The 17,330-nt window shown below is 40.7% G+C and overlaps 1 protein-coding gene across 1 annotated transcript in view; it reads right to left on the reverse strand.

Annotated features, from left to right (window-relative positions):
• Window positions 1–6,358: 6,358 nt before the first annotated feature.
• LOC135463551 (DNA mismatch repair protein Msh6-like) overlaps window positions 6,359–17,330 on the reverse strand; it is a 40,810-nt gene continuing 29,838 nt past the window's right edge. Inside the window, exons 25-34 of the mRNA XM_064740815.1 lie at window positions 15,700–15,800; window positions 14,574–14,803; window positions 12,363–12,495; window positions 11,898–11,996; window positions 11,216–11,341; window positions 10,709–10,796; window positions 9,985–10,074; window positions 8,581–8,870; window positions 6,662–6,729; window positions 6,359–6,443 (exon numbers count right to left, since the gene is read on the reverse strand). Coding sequence (XP_064596885.1) covers window positions 6,377–6,443; window positions 6,662–6,729; window positions 8,581–8,870; window positions 9,985–10,074; window positions 10,709–10,796; window positions 11,216–11,341; window positions 11,898–11,996; window positions 12,363–12,495; window positions 14,574–14,803; window positions 15,700–15,800 — 1,292 coding nt within the window. The 3' untranslated portion in view covers window positions 6,359–6,376. The remainder of the gene's footprint in view (window positions 6,444–6,661; window positions 6,730–8,580; window positions 8,871–9,984; window positions 10,075–10,708; window positions 10,797–11,215; window positions 11,342–11,897; window positions 11,997–12,362; window positions 12,496–14,573; window positions 14,804–15,699; window positions 15,801–17,330) is intronic.

The following is a 17,330-nucleotide window of genomic DNA, read 5'->3' on the forward strand; positions in this document are numbered from 1 at the left end:
TCCAGCAACGGACCACCGTCACCGCTAAACATCTGCTGCTTCAAACTAAATGCACTTTTTTTTATCCGACTGAATATTGCACGTAGAATTGAGTCCGCAAGTTGTTGGATTGTGTAAATATTTTAAAATTATCCTTTCTTCTGTTAGGACGCCCTTTCCTCAAGTCACATGGCTGTCATTAAGAGAGTATTGAAACACACCATGCTTGCATAGTCCTTCATGTTGATTGCGTTTACAGGTTTGTCAGGTGCCTGGCGAAAGGCGGTGGTTTTCTCCGGGCACAACCGTTAAATCGTTAAACACAAATCAAATTAATAAGAATAAAAAACATTACAATTTTTGTTGGATGCCATATTTATTTATTTATTTATTTATTTATTTCAACTGGCATATTATTGATGTCTCGATACTCTACCCCCATTGGTTATTTTCCCCTCTAGGATTGTTCCAATCTGCCGAACTCCGTCACGATTTCTTACCTAGAGACGACAACGCTGTCTACAGGCTCACTTTACCTGTCCGAGTCACGTGACACAGAAATGACCACGGACCAATTCCAGTAAGTATACGTGCTTTTCACGAGCTCATTCAGTGGACTGATTAGGCGGAATATGACAACAATCACTCAATGACTGATTGGGCGGAATGGGGCAACAATCACTCAATGATTGCTTCGGCGGAATATGACAACAATCACTCAATGACTGAATGGGCGGAATATGTCAACAATCACTCAATGATTGCTTGGGCGGAATAGGACAGCAATCATCCAATGGTTGATTAGGCGGAATATGTCAACAATCACTCAATGACTGATTGGGAGGAATGGGGCAACAATCACTCAATGATTGCTTGGGCGGCATAGGACAGCAATCAATCTGTGACCACTCCAGTAGTTAGGCGATAATCCAGTAGTTAGGGCGATAATCCGTGATCGGGATATAAATACGGGAATATCTTAACTATTTTTTTAAGAGGTTTAAAAACCACATTGATGGAACAGAAACGCAGGACATTGTAGTGCGTTAAATTTGTGGACTTGTTCGTGGCTGTGGTTTGTTCTCTCGGAGTAGCTTCTATTTTTCTATTAAAAGTATATAATCATTTGTAATTCTGCCTTGGTAAAGCCTACTGAGCCTGGTGATGTGAACTAAAATAATAACCATTTATTAATTCATGCAAATGAAGTTTAATGGGTCCGTCCAGTTGAATACGTTAACATGAATCATTTTTTCAATATAGGTGCAGTTGACCCACCGAACACAGGGGCCAGCTTGGATCGTGACATCATTTGTGATGGCTACTTCAACGCTCAGAACTTCCCGCTCTTTGTTGCCGTGCTCGTTCTTGGCATTGCTGTCCTTGTCCTTCTTGTCGTGGTCTGTTTCCTGGTCTACCAGCTATACGAGAGGAACGCCCCACGATTGGTCTTCGGGGAAAGAGATACGATGTTTCAGCCCCTGTCTCCAGTGAGCGAGTTTTCGGGTGGCACCCTCAAATCCACTGAGCCGACGCTGCGCGCGTTCACGCGAGGTGAGACGTCTACGATGAATCCTAGTGAGGTCAGTACGGACAGAGGCGCATGCTCGCTGGTAGGCGGAGTGGACCGCGCGCAGAATGAAATCGCTGTGCAGATCTGTCCTCGCGTCAAAGTTCCACCGCCGCCAAAGTTTAATTTCCCGCCTGAATCCAGTTCGGAGCACACTGCGCCTAAGGAAGTGCCCATCCCAGTGGCTCCACCGCTGACCACCAGCCTCTTGTAGTCAGCAAAACTGTCGCGTTTTACCATTATAGATGAGTCGCTGTAGATATAGTAGGTCCAGAGTTTTAGCCCTAGCGATCCTGTGCTTTCATTTAACTCTTGCTACAAAAATGTGTTTGTCCACTAGACTCCCTCCAAAATGCCACGGTGTTGTGCCCCAGCCTGCTCTTTGAATAAGCTGTTTATCGACAGAGAACTCTCGCGAGAACGATGATAATTAACCTGCATTATAGGCCCCATTAACAGCAATGTGTAGACCCCGTAATGCAGCGTCCTGGCCAGTGAAGAACAAGGTGAAGGGCCCTAGCAACAAGCAGTTCTATTGGGCCACGAGATACATGGAAGACAAAAGCAAGTATCGCAAGTAAAAGAAAATGTAAGAAAATTGACAAACTGTTCTGTTACAACTGAAATGTAAAAAATCCGTTAGTTATAATTGAATTTGTTTAACACTGTTCTTTTTTTGTTAGTGTTAATTTTATATACACAACTGTTTTCTTTTGTTTTTTTTTTGTTTGTTTGTTTGTTTTCTTACTTGATGTAATTTGTTTGTCTTTCTTGCAATTCTGAAAAAAATGTCCCATAAGTAATTTTTGTTTTTTCGGGACTGGGTATCCGGGGCTTGTGGATCCAGTAAATCGACGATTTGACCTAAAGCAATAGACATGTTGAAGATTTAATAGACGATGGGCTTGTGATCCAGGCACGACGAGAATCTATCTATCTGAATTAGACAGCCACAAGCTGCGTCATAAGCTGAACATTAATTAATATTAATTGTTGCCACAAAATGAATGTTTAACTTAAAAAGCTACAAATTTCTGCATTAATTCCTTTCCGGTTTCCTCATATATTGAGTTCTGACTTCGTACTGATGCTACTGAACTGAGTTCCGATATACATGTACCAGGTCTCGGGTTTTTGATGTTTAGTTTTGTTGTACTCTTTCTAATATAGTTTCTGTCACGAATTTATTAAATTGTTCCCTTTTTATAGGTTCTGAAATAGTACTGATGCCATTGAATTGAATAGCTGGTCTCCGCTTTTTGATGTTATGTGCTGTTTCTAGTTTCTTCAAATGTATTGAATTATCTTGTTCCTTTAGGTTCTGGCCGGATATCGATGTTATTGAATTCAGTTGTGATAACTGGTCTTCGTGTTTTTAAATCATTAACGTATGTGTAATATATATAATTTTTAATTACATATTCATCACTATAATACTTAAGACGGGCCAAGTCTCGTTATTTCAGTGATAGGCGGTGTCGTTAAAAAAAAAAAAAAGGTCAAATGTATTATGAACGTTGTTAATAGTTTGCATTCTGTTTAATATTAAGTGTGGTGTTCTTGTTATATTATTAAACAGCGATAAAACACAAGGTCTTGTTTTGTCCGATACCTCAGTGATATGTCTTACTGGGACCTCGCTGGCTCCGACGATTAAAGTACCAGGCCCTCGGCCAGTGAGGTGTTCGAAGCCAGCTTTCGCCGTTTTGGCTACAGTTTGAAGTCAAATGGACGGTCAGTTGTGGGGATATGGCACGGACAAAGGTTAGAGCCATATTTCTGATGACATAGATAGGACCAAGATCGTCCCGTTTGTTCTGGGGATATCACAGGGACAATCTCAATAGACGGTGGGGGTGGGAACTGTCTCCACCTAGCTACACGCCTCCACCCTCTCTCTGATATTTCATAATAAATCCAGTCAAGTCTCGCACTCTAACAATTTCTTTTCTGGCAGTAGAGCCAGAGCTCTGCCACCTATCGCGTGTCCTGCGAATATATTGATCTGGACAAATATATACACGGCTGTATGCGCGCTACATTTTCACTCCTTACAGCAGCCAAGCGCTTCGATGGGTTAATGGTTAGAGCGGTGGCATATTTCTCCACCAGGTGGCGCGAGCTTCTGCAGATGACGTAACATGCGTACTGTGCAGTAGAGACTAGCTATAGAGAAGCAGCATACTTCAAGGGAATGGTCTTCTAGCTGCGCAGCTGTTGTCCAGTCTTGATGGCGCCGGATATCTGCTTCGGGAGGAGAGGTTAGTCATCGTGATCACACGCCTCATCAACACGATGCCAGCTTACTTTTGATGCACTGTTCAGTTCGATTTTATGTTTTTTTTTTTTTTCTACCTAGCAATGAAACTTTGGATTTTACGATGACCTTTTCTGACCATATTCGGAGCAGTGCAGTGACGTAAAATCAGGGTTTTCCTGTTTAATACACACGCAAGTTGTTGAGAGACTTTCCCACGTACATATGTACGAGTCGAAAGGAAAGAACTGGGGGAAGAAGTTCCCCAGAATTGTGCTGCGGTAGCACGCTAACAACTCGGTCACTTAGTATTTTTTAATCCATGAATAACGACCAAGTATCAAAGAAAACCACAACCATTCAAGTGTTCTGAATGTTTTATTTTTTTTCTTCAATATCCCTAAATGCTTAAGATTTAGTAGCACACTAGCACATTCCATTTCTACAAACAAATTTCAACCATTACATTTTTTTTTTACTTAACAAATCGATATTGTCATGATTGCATTTGTAGACTGTCAACTGTACTTGTATGAAAGATGTCCAGATTTTTCCGCCGACGCATCCTTGTAAAATTTCCATTAAATCAGGTTTTCTGAATTGCGTGCATGTTTGACATCACGGAAAGGAAATAAGTCAACCACTTTTGGGTGGTCCCTTTCCAATACTTTTAACGAAAGATACAGATGTAAGAGTCAGGTTGCCACAGACACTTAAAAACTAAAATATTCAGGACAAAATCTGGCGATATTTCATGACGTTTTACCACACAGAATAACAAGACCTGTATTGTAGACTGAAGAAATAATTTTTGTTTACTTGGGGTTTATGTCGTACTCAATATTTCAGTTATACAATGGCGGTCAGCATCACAGTGGGAGGAAACTGGACTGAGCCCAGACGAAAACCCACTAATACAGAAATAGACACCCGCCTGTGACGACTAATTCCAAAAAAATATCAAAATACTTTAAGAGTACAAAAATGTACATGTGGAGATGTTCAGAGAAAAGACTGGGACATAATCTTTCACGACTTTCTCCAAAATTTACGCCTTTTGATGAGAATTTATGACTGGGGCATATATTCGTGACTATTCAGGAATTAAGAATTAGCATTGTGCAGAAAAGCCGAGAAGCTCGCAGACTTCATCAAAGAAGATGATCAACAGTTTTCTACACAAAATTTTCTGTATTTTCAAATTAAGTTGACCCCACAATGTGAAGCACTTGTTACAGCTCCGAACACCACCAATTTTTAGCATATTTAAACCAGTGTTATTTTTTTCTAGTCTGGCAACTCAATACTTCAAGTTTCAGCACATTCAAACATTCAATATTTTTTAATTTAATTTTGCTAAAACACTAGATATGAGTAAAATAATATACGGCATGAATGTCTCGCAAACTCGATAAAATGCAAGTTTACAAAACTCTATTAAAAATGCAACCTCAGTCCTCAAAAACCTTTCTAAATGCCATCCTATTTATTTATTTGACTGATTGGAGTTTTTACGCTGTATTTCACTTATACAACGGAGGCCAGCAATATGGTGGGAGGAAACCGGGCAAACCTCAGTGGTTGCTGACAGACCTTCCCACGTACACATGCCATTCTAAATTTCCACCTTTGTCTAATTAGCCACGAATGAAGTGATCACGGAAAAATGCAGGTAACTTACAAAAAACATACTAGACATGCATGAATACAATGGTGTTTGAACTAGAAGCTGTGCTTTTTATAAAAACATAATGCGCATTAGCAAATACAAAATAGCACATACTACAAGACAGCACATTCTGAACGGAAAATGAAAAAGTGGTAAACAAATAAAAAATGAAAAAAGCTATGCCTCCAAGTTCAAAACATCCCATTTGCATCCCAAATTTTGAAGCTCTATCTAATTTTCAATATTTTTTGGAGACATCATGTCCACAAGGTTTCTTGAATGAAAGAGGACAAATTCCAAAACCTGAAGAAAATAATAAAGCCCTTAGGTTCGAACTTTAACCAGGTCATATCTCCAATGTGGAAAACGTGCACCATATTTGGAAGTCCCATCTCGATTAGTTTTTGAGACGTTAGGTCCACAAGAAATAGAACGAGGAGATATTAACTGGAAATGGTGTCTTTAAAGTGTCCGTACGCATTTACACCCAAGGGAATTCGAGTCAATGTGGAGATTTCTTATATAATTATAGAACTGAACAGCACTCGGCTCCACCACATCTTACATTTACACAGGTAAAATGATGGTTAATCCTGAGTTACAAAATCTACTCTTGACAATAAAGACTTCCACGTACATCTTCCATTGTCCTTTCCGCTTCACGTGTAAAGATCTGTGCTAAACGCTCACAACTTTTGTCCATTTGCAAAACAATCTCTTATTACTAACACTCACTGCCAACAAATTGACAAATATTTCCTATCAACTGCAGGCCTAACTTACATGAAACTCCACAAGTAAGGAGCTGTACTTGACAGAACAGAGACATATAAGTCTAATGGTATGCACTAGAGCATAAAGCTAGCCCCTTCTCTCCCACCCACCCACCCACCCACCCATATCACGACACCCTAATTTGAGACTGCAGGCTTGAAAGCTGGCTCTTCTCTCTCGTCTTCCACACCGATCTGCAAACAGAAAACAGAAATTTTGTTTTTCAATTTGTCTGGATTGAACATCGCTTGGTCTTTAAACTTTTCACACTCACCGAAATGGGAAAAAAAGAAGAGAAAATCAGTTGTGATTGTATTTGTAGGCAAATATCCTTTCCAAAGCAGGGTCTGAACACCCAGGGACATCACCTAAACCCCAGACATAGATTTAGGCCCATCAAGACACATCTTACCTTAGCAGCCTCAGGTTATCCACACTTTGTTCAAACTCCTTAGCTTTTCTCTGCGACACCTGGATGATCTGAAACATATTGCAACAGGTAACAATTACTTCTATAATCATTTGACTGCTACAGTATGCTTTAGTCCAGAGCGTATTTCATTTTCATATACAGATAAGAACTGGCCAGAATCTGGAGAATTTCTCAGCACCTCCTCATTGTATTTATTTATCAGATCGGTGTTTTATGCCATGCTCTCGAATCTTTCACTTATACGAGAATGGCCACCATCATGGTTGGAGAAAACCAGACAGCGACAAGGGGAAACCCACGATCATCTGTAGGTTGCTGACTGACCTTCTAATGTACAACCTGAGAGGAAGGCAGCATGAGCTGGACGGGAACTCATGGCGGCCGCATTGGTGAGAGGCTTCTGCGTCTGGCATGCAAGACCATAGATATGCACCTCATCAGGTACTATAGGTAAACAGACAGGGCGATATGACAGCAGAAAGGGTAGCTTTTCACGCACATGAACAATGTGTTAACCAGAACAGGGTAGTTTCGAATTCGAATCTTTCAGTCGTGAATGGTAAAAATAGTCCTGCTGTATCATATGATGTGGAAAATGTTAGGGCACATGACACCTCTTTCCTCTGGGAACTTCAAGTTCTCTAGTGTTCAGCTCCTCAATTTTATTTGTCTACTCTTAATCCCTTTTGTGACACTTTTTTCTGACACCCTTGTTATAGTAAATGATCACAAATAGCTGCCTATCATTTTTGACAGGTCATGCGATACAGTATAACTCTCTTATTTTTTTCATGAGGAGACTAATTGACACTATTTGGGTAGTATCGTTACTGTTGTATATCCAACTTAATGCAATATGATATTTGACATTGAAAAATAAAGTTCTTGTCCTAACAAAAAAACTCTTTCAATGTCCTGAAAACATTTCAACAGGATTAAGGTGCATGTCCTTTCAAGGTCCTGAAAACATTTCAATAGGATTAAGGTGCATGTCCTTTCAAGGTCCCAAAAACATTTCAACAGGATTAAGGTGCATGTCCCTTCAAGATACTGAAAACATTTCAACAGGATTAAGGTGCATGTACTTTCAAGGTTCTGAAAACATTTCAACAGGATTAAGGTGCATGTCCTTTCAAGGTCCCAAAAACATTCCAACAGGATTAAGGTGCATGTAATTTCAAGGTCCAAAAAACATTTCAACAGGATTAAGGTGCATGTCCTTTCAAGGTCCCAAAAACATTTCAACAGGATTAAGGTGCATGTACTTTCAAGATACCGAAAACATTTCAACAGGATTAAGGTGCATGTACTTTCAAGATACTGAAAACATATCAACAGGATTAAGGTGCATGTACTTTCAAGGTCCCAAAAACATTTCAACAGGATTAAGGTGCATGTCCTTTCAAGGTCCTAAAAACATTCCAACAGGATTAAGGTGCATGTACTTTCAAGGTCCCAAAAACATTTCAACAGGATTAAGGTGCATGTACTTTAAAGGTCCAAAAAACATTTCAACAGGATTAAGGTGCATGTCCCTTCAAGGTCCTAAAAACATTTCAACAGGATTAAGGTGCATGTAGTTTCAAGCTCCTAAAAACATTCCAACAGGATTAAGGTGCATGTCCCTTCAAGGTCCTAAAAACATGTCAACAGGATTAAGGTGCATGTAGTTTCAAGCTCCAATGGGGAACACTCGTATAAGAACAACAATGCTACCTACAGGTAGATACTCACTTTAACTAACTTTGTGTAATAATATTGCTGCATTTTCAATGTAGATTCTATTTATTTTTAGGATGTGGTAGTAGTGCGGGGTGTGAGGGGGGGGGAGGAGGGCGTGAGGGTTGAATGTAATATACATTAATGGTTAACATAATACAAAATCCAGTCCCTCTCACCTCTTCTGGTAAATTAGCCAATCGAGCAGCATTAAACCCATAGCTCTTTGGACATGCCCCCTTAACAAACTTGTACAGGAACGTGATGGTTTCTTGGCTTGGGTCTTCGTCATTTTCATTTTCCACCATGCAGGCCATGTGACCGAGGCGAATATTCGGGTCATGTGAGAACTCCTCCACCAATGAGTGATAGTGCGTGGAAAACAAAGTCCGACATTGCGTCTTTAAGGACAGCTCATGAACGACGGCGCAAGCGATAGCTGTACCATCATAGGTAGCTGTTCCTCGCCCTGCAGAAAAAACAGGTACATCTCTGGTAAATGTTATCAGGAGTATTTCTATGGAAACAAAATCATTCCCGCTAAAGAACTATTTGACCCCAAAAAGTTCCAACAAAAACAAAGAAAAACAAGAACAATTAATTAAATTTGTCGCAAACAATTTATCAACAACTATTATTTTATCTTGCCTCTTGAAAACAGGCGTTTCGTACTATCAATCATTTAATAATCTCAATAATTTTTCTTTAAAAGTCTATCTTAACATACCCGATATAAACACAGGTGTCCTGTCACACAATGACATCATGACTAATCAAATTCCAGGTGGTAGTCAGCTATCTTAACATACCCAATATAAATACAGGTGTCTTGTCACACAATGACATCATGACTAATCAAATTCCAGGTGGTAGTCAGCTATCTTAACATACCCAATATAAATACAGGTGTCTTGTCACACAATGACATCATGACTAATCAAATTCCAGGTGGTAGTCAGCTATCTTAACATACCCAATATAAATACAGGTGTCTTGTCACACAATGACATCATGACTAATCAAATTCCAGGTGGTAGTCAGCTATCTTAACATACCCAATATAAATACAGGTGTCTTGTCACACAATGACATCATGACTAATCAAATTCCAGGTGGTAGTCAGGAAAATCAAGCCAGTCAAGAAAGTCAGGTGTTTGTAGTTTTGAGCGTGAGGAAGATATGAATTTCATGAAAGAAAAAAAAAATATCTGCAGAGGTTGAAATGTGAAATCTTTTTTATTTATCAGATGGGACGGATTATTTTTTCCGCCAGCTCAAAAGTTTCTTCACCTGTACGCATTTGTATCATGCAGCGATAAACATCATGCTCCTTTCTAACAAATACAAAACTGCTTTTTGACCAGTTTTGATATACTGAAATTTGGACGGAATATATTTCCAAAATTCCCATGAATATCGCACTTATGTAAACACACCTGTGGTACGTTACAGGTAACTCTTGTTAATAATTACATGCAACTGTAATGAGATCTTTTTATTTCAACCCCTGTTCATGAATCTGTACATATATCTACCAGAAACCAATCCACTTATTTTTAGTAAAACTGAAGTAAAGTGCTTACCCAATTCATCCACCAGGACCAGGGAGTGAGGAGAGGCATGCTGCAAAATGGCTGACGTCTCACTCAACTCCACAAAAAATGTACTTTCACCTGAAAGGAAAGGACAGTAAGATAACTTCATACAATAATAATTTAGTATGTCTTTACTTAGAGTCTAACATCACTTCCACCTGTCTCCTACCAACAAATTATAGTGTAGCCTTCATGGAACACTGTAGTGGGAACACCTGCACTGACACCTCACCCAGTCACAGAGTATAAACAGTACCCAGTAGAATGGATCCATGTGACGTTGCATTGTCCACATATATGACGTTTCTTGGGTTCTGACATCTCATGGTAATCTCTCTGGCTGAGCTTGATTGGCTGGCCACCAGCGTACACATGAAATATTCTCGAGTATGCTGTAAAACTCGATCAACGTAAATCTCACGGTAACGTTTACCTGCTCGCTCGCCAGGTTACGGGTGCATGTCCAGGTTTTTGAAATGGCCCAGCTTCCCAATGTATCTGGGTATTTGTGGCGTTAGCCTCTCCCTGGTAGTGCTTTGAGCAAAAATTACGGTGAGTCGATGTTTTAGCACCTGTACACATTTGGTTGATTCACCTTTCTTGTGAAGTGTTTCATCAGGCGTAGCTCGAGACTAGTTATATCACAGATAAAGTTTCCACTTGGTGAATATCCGACAGCCAGGCCTAGTGACCCCTGACCCTTGACCCGTACCTGACATGATCCTGTCGCTGGCCCCCAGCCGGGTGAAGATTCTGTCCACAGGTGTAAGAAGGCACTTCTCAGCAGGTACGTAACAGCCCTGACACAAAAACGACCAATGTAACTTTTGTTTATTAGCATGCAGATTTCACTCGAAGTATCGTCTTGCACTTCTTACAATTTATACAAACAACAAATAATGTCTTACGAAATATCTACTTTGTATAACGAGAAGATCAGAAATTGGTCACCTTTCAACAGTGCAGTTTGTATTTGGCAGGGGAGAGTGGGAAGCATATAGGTAGTCTGAAACACTGTGAGTTCAAGTCCAGCTCATGCTGGCTTCCTCTCTAGCCGTACATGAGAAGGTCCGTCAGCAACCTGCGGATAATCGTGGGTAGAGTTCAGTTTCCTCCCACTTGCCGCTGTTTGTAAGCAAACTACATGTATAAAGTGGAATTCATGCCGATTTGTCAGAAAAGAATCTTTGTAGTACAGATATTGTACCAAGTGTCTCACCATCTGAGCGATCACAGTTATCAGTCCTACTTGTCTCATCAGTGTTGATTTACCGCCCATGTTAGGACCCGTAACCAAGACAACACTGCTCTCTCCATCCCCAGCATCGGTATCCATCTCATTCTCCTAGGAATTCAAGGAAAGTTTTGAAACAGAGCCTAATCATTATAGCCCAGTTAGAGAAACCAAGAGAGAAGGCATATATAGGATGTGAAAAAAGGAATGGCCCAAATAGAATTTCTCATGTATGTTCTCATACATCTTCTCACGATACCTATTTTATTGTTGTTTACACCACACTCATGGATTTTTCTCTTGTATAACAGTGTTAAGTTTTACTCATGGAGGATACCCCAGGGTGCCCAAGGGTAAACCAACAAAACCTGTGAAGTTCCTGCCTAACTTCCCCCACATGTGGCCGACAAACATCCAAACCACAGTGGTGGAAAACAACTTCAACGAATGTTGACTTTACATTGCACCTAAACTGGACACAAAAACATTTATTTTTTTAAGACGCAATATATTTTGGAAACAAAAAAAAATGTTCTGATCTGCCAGTATTAACAGATGATTTTACACTTATTGTAAAAAACAGAAAGCTAGTCAGTTAAGATTAGCTTATAGTGCAGATTTATCCAATAAATACAAGAGCCAATGATACAATACTTGTCAAACTCACATCGGCAATGCCGATAACAGTGTCGTTAGGGATGAAGTCCCCTCCTCCAAACGTTCGGGTCACACAAGGATGGCGAGCCTCTCTTATTTCTAAAAATGGCTAAAAATATAAATCGAAAGTTAAACAGAATTTTAAAACTTTTATTTACTTCTTAGGTACATGTACAAGGTTTGCTATCAACTAATGGTGCCCCAGGTACAAGGTTTGCTATCAACTAAACGTGCAATAAAATTGCCAAGTGACCCAGTTACAAGGTTTGCTATCAACTAACTGTGTAATAAAATTGCCAAGTGACCCAGGTACAAAGTTTGCTATCTACTAATTTGACTCCTTCATGATGAAGTTCATGACATTACAAAACTTTTTTCTTTTCAGTTTCGTTAACATTTTAACATAAGTGTGCGGTATACCATGAAAATTAATAAGAAATACATGTAGATAGGGAAAGGTACCAGCCAAACTCACCTTGGTACCTTTACCAGGGGAGACAACCTCAGGTCGGCAGAGTGGTCCGTCACCACAGTGGCTATAATTGGCCAATGAGATGAGAACATCCAGGACAGCCACGCACTGAACAGCTCTCTCCCATATTGTGTAGCTGAAGAAAAGAATTCACAGAAATTTACATATCACTGAAAAATCCTACTTTTTGGGGACCTGGTGAGTGGGATCAAAATCACCAGAGGTCGATTCCAAAAAACCATTTCTGACTAAAGTCCAAATATTTGAAATAATATCTTAGAGCTTAGTCTTTCAGTTTTAGAAATCCAAATTTTGTCCACCTTATCAATATTATGTTAAGAACTTATTTTTCCAGTACCAAAAAGTAAGCATTGTGAAGAGGTTATAATTTTCAATCAATCAGAAATGGCTTTGTGGAGTGAGCATCAGTCAGAAATGGCTTTGTGGAGTGAGCATCAGTCAGAAATGGCTTTGTGGAGTGAGCAGCAGTCAGAAATGGCATGCGGAGTGAGCAGCAGTCAAAAATGGCTTTGTGGAGTGAGCAGCAGTCAGAAATGGCTTTGTGGAGTGAGCAGCTGTCAGAAATGGCTTTGTGGAGTGAGTAGCAGTCAGAAATGGCATGCGGAGTGAGCAGCAGTCAGAAATGGCTTTGTGGAGTGAGCAGCAGTCAGAAATGGCTTTGTGGAGCGAGTAGCAGTCAGAAATGGCTTTGCAGAGTGAGCAGCAGTCAGAAATGGCTTTGTGGAGTGAGCAGCAGTCAGATATGGCTTTGTGGAGTGAGCAGCAGTCAGAAATGGCTTTGTGAAGTGAGCAGCCGTCGGAAATGGCTTTGTGGAGTGAGCAGCAGTCAGAAATGGCATTGTGAAGTGAGCAGCAGTCAGAAATGGCTTTGTGGAGTGAGCAGCAATAAGAAATGGCTTTGTGGAGTGAGCATCAGTCAGAAATGGCTTTGTGGAGTGAGCAGCAGTCAGAAATGGCTTTGTGGAGTGAGTAGCAGTCAGAAATGGCTTTGTGGAGTGAGCAGCAGTCAGAAATGGCTTTGTGGAGTGAGCAGAAGTCAGAAATGGCTTTGTGGAGTGAGCAGCAGTCAGAAATGGCTTTGTGGAGTGAGCAGCAGTCAGAAATGGCTTTGTGGAGTGAGTAGCAGTCAGAAATGGCTTTGTGAAGTGAGCAGCAGTCAGAAATGGCTTTGTGGAGTGAGCAGCAGTCAGAAATGGCTTTGTGGCGTTAGCAGCAGTCAGAAATGGCTTTGTGGAGTGAGCAGCTGTCAGAACATTTACTGCTGGCATACTCAGTGCAATTTATACACATTTTTCAATTTGAATTTGGAGACAAAACAACATTGGTTGGATTGGCCAGTTTCAGGGATTCACAAAAAGTAAACTTTTTTCAATCAGTGATTGGCTGAAAATGACCTGGCTGAAGTAAGCAGGCCGCAATGCCATTGGCTGTTGAAAGAGTAGGTTTCTGAAGACTTTCATGTGTATAGTACAGCAAGAGTGATTACGAAGCCTGTAGCGCAGTATCAATCTTTCTCACAGGAAGATATTGTATAAGTGAAATATTCCCGAGTACAGAATTAAACACCAATCTTCCGACTAAAAACCAGATCTTGAGCAGCAGGATATTTCTTCATCACAAGCTGGGATCTCCAAGTCTTGACAGGCTCTTTTAAAACAACCCCGAAGGAGTACAATTACAGAAATAACTGAAGTTGTTATAAACAACTTGAGTGAGTGCTTAGAGTTTAACGTCATACTTAACAGTTTTCAGTCATATGACGACAAAGCAGTTCTAAGAGTGTATGTAATATGCCTGCTTGTTGCAGGGTGGATTTCCACCGCTCTTTTATCTAATGCTGCTTCACTGAGACAAATTACGAAGGCAAGTAAGCCGCCCCGCCTGAGCCACTATACTGGTATGGGTCAACCGGTCGCTGCACTATCCCCTTAATGCTGAAGGCCAAGTGAGGAAGCTACAACTTCCTCTTTTAAGGTCATAGGTGTGACCTGATCCAGTAATTACCCTGGATCTACGACTCCCAAAGGGGACGCTCTAAGAACTGAGCCATCGAGGCCGTTATAAGAACACCTTGAACCAGGAATTGAATGAACTAAATCACATACATAAAGGGAATATTTATCTTGTCTGAAGTCATAAAAGAGATTAAAATATTAACCAGAAAAACAACAAAACCAGAATTTTTGTCCTTACCCTTGATCAAATTTATGAAATATTCTCCTCATGACATCTTTCAAGGCCGCATCTTTCTTATCTTCAGCATCAGAGAGCTCCGCTAACAGCTCTTCAATCCACTTTGTGCGATATCTCTTCCAGCCTTTCTTCGATGACGTCAGTTCATATTCGTCCGGAACTTTCTTGGCCACATTTTCGGGGATTTCCATCTGATATCGATTCTTAGCACTTCCCCAGTAAGTAACTGACTGAATATAAGAAACATGTTGCAAATCTTCACATCAGAAAACAGACTTCCCATACACCTTCAAAACTACAACAAGTTTCAGCTGTTGGTATTTCTGACTGGAGTTTGAACTGTTCAAAACTGCACAAACTGGAAAGATTCTTGAAATGCCGATTCTGCCTATTACTCAACCTTTTTGTGCATATTAAAGAGCAACTTTCAATGCCATTTATGGACCTTTGAGATTTGATTTCTCAGACAAAACTACATCTGTTGGGTTTGGCCAATTTCAGGGCATCACCAATAATTTTATTATGCAGTCAACAATTTATGCCCTCAGAAAGAGCATGTATGAACATTTTACAAATATATGAAAAAGTTTGTCAAGTTTGTTTTAAACAGAAGTGATTTTGTTCTTTAGATATTTCAGTGAAGGATGGCCAGTCCTACTTACAGCACATTTTGGCCACAGTAAAGCTAAGGAATTTATTAAATTAACTTAAGACCAACTCACTTTTCTCTCTCTCAACCTACCACACCTGACACGTACTTCCTAATGGCGAGTCAAAAATGATAAACTGCTCAGAGAATCCTATTTTGACCTTTTGGATTCCATCTCTTGTCCTTATTTGTGAGAGGCTGGAGAGGATTTCTATGACTAACATCACGTCCTCCTCTGTGAGAGACTGGAGAGGATTTCTATGACTAACATCACGTCCTCCTCTGTGAGAGACCGAAGAGGATTTCTATGACTAACATCACGTCCTCCTCTGTGAGAGACTGAAGAGGATTTCTATGACTAACATCACGTCCTCCTCTGTGAGAGACTGAAGAGGATTTCTATGACTAACATCACGTCCTCCTCTGTGAGAGACTGAAGAGGATTTCTATGACTAACATCACAGGAATTCTGCTTACCTGGCAGCCTAGACGTTGTCGTTGTTGTGAGAGGTAAGCATCCAGTTCTTTCTCAGTTGCTTTGATTTTGCTCTTGGCACTGTCATACTCCTCATCAACACCTGATGTGACAATGAATCAATTATATGGTTGGGATTTAATGCCATAATTAACAATTTTCCACTTATACAACGGCAGTAAATTTTATACCTGTAGGTGGGGAGCACCAATCTTTGGCGACTTTTTCTACCGTCTAAACTTTGCAAATAAAACAATGTATGTATGTTTGAAGTTTAACGCCACAATTAACAATTTTTCAATCATATATCACATTATACTGACACTGGGCCAACATTCCATGTTGCTAGAACATGAGTGGTGTTTGAAGAAACAATTATACTGAGCCGACTGCCACAAGAGTGTCATCGGCTTCTAACTGTCTCCAAAGGCCTAATGATTCATCTGATTTGAACTTCACAGGAAACCGGAATGGCTGGGGGAAATCACCAACCTTTCACATGTTACTCTGACAAGCAGGGCCCCCAGGAAACCAAACAGAGCGTAGAGGAAACCTGTCAGAGGGAAAAAGAGGAAACCAAGCAGAATTTGGAGGACACCACGCAAAGTCAGGATAAAACCAGCAGAGCCTGGAGGAAACCAAGCAGAGTAAAGAGGACATGAAGCAGAGCCAAGAGGACACCAAGCAGAGTCAGGGGGAAACCAAGCAAAGCCAGGAGGACATACAGCGGAGGCAAGGCTACACCAGGCAGAGCCAGGAGGAAACAAAGTAGGGCCAGGACACCATTCAGAGCCAGGAGGACACCAATCCAGAGCCAGGAAGATACCAAGCAGAGCCTGGAGGAAACCAATGCCCTTCACCAAGTACAGGTACAATGTCCTACAAATATCCTGATGCTGGGCTGGGACAAAGGCTGCAAACAGTTGAATCTGAACACATGACCTCAACTGGCCAAGGTCAGAAATGAGGTATTTTACACAGCTCATCTATTTATTTCATTGGTGTTTTACATCATACTCAATATTTCACTTACCGTACCCTAATTCCTCAACCCTTTTGCATATGAAGGAGCAACGTTCAGTGAAATTTTTGCAAATGTTTAATTTGATTTTGGAGACAAAACTACATTGGTTGGACTGGCCAGTGTCAGGGCATCACAAAAAGTATAATTTTATCAGTCAACAGAGAATAATGCGTGCAGAATATTGCTTCTTTGGGGCAGATAATTCAATTCAATAAACACCTTGAACAAGTTGAAGAATCCCAGTATACAATGGCAGCTAGTATTAAGGCAGCAGGCAACCGCCCAGAGCAGGGGAAATCCATAACCATCTGCAGGTTGCTGGCAGACCTTCCCACTTACATGCCAATAATCTGAAGAATCACAGTATACAATGGCAGCCAGTATATGGGCAGCAGGCAACCGCCCAGAGCAGGGGAAATCCACAACCATCTGCAGGTTGCTGGCAGACCTTCCCACTTACATGTCAAAAGTTTGAAGAATCACAGTATACAATGGCAGCTAGTATTAAGGCAGCAGGCAACCGCCCAGAGGAGGGGAAATCCACAACCATCTGCAGGTTGCTGGCAGACCTTCCCACTTACATGCCAATAGTTTAAAGAATCACAGTAT

This window comes from Liolophura sinensis, chromosome 3, assembly GCF_032854445.1.
Source record: "Liolophura sinensis isolate JHLJ2023 chromosome 3, CUHK_Ljap_v2, whole genome shotgun sequence".
Taxonomy (NCBI): domain Eukaryota; kingdom Metazoa; phylum Mollusca; class Polyplacophora; order Chitonida; family Chitonidae; genus Liolophura; species Liolophura sinensis.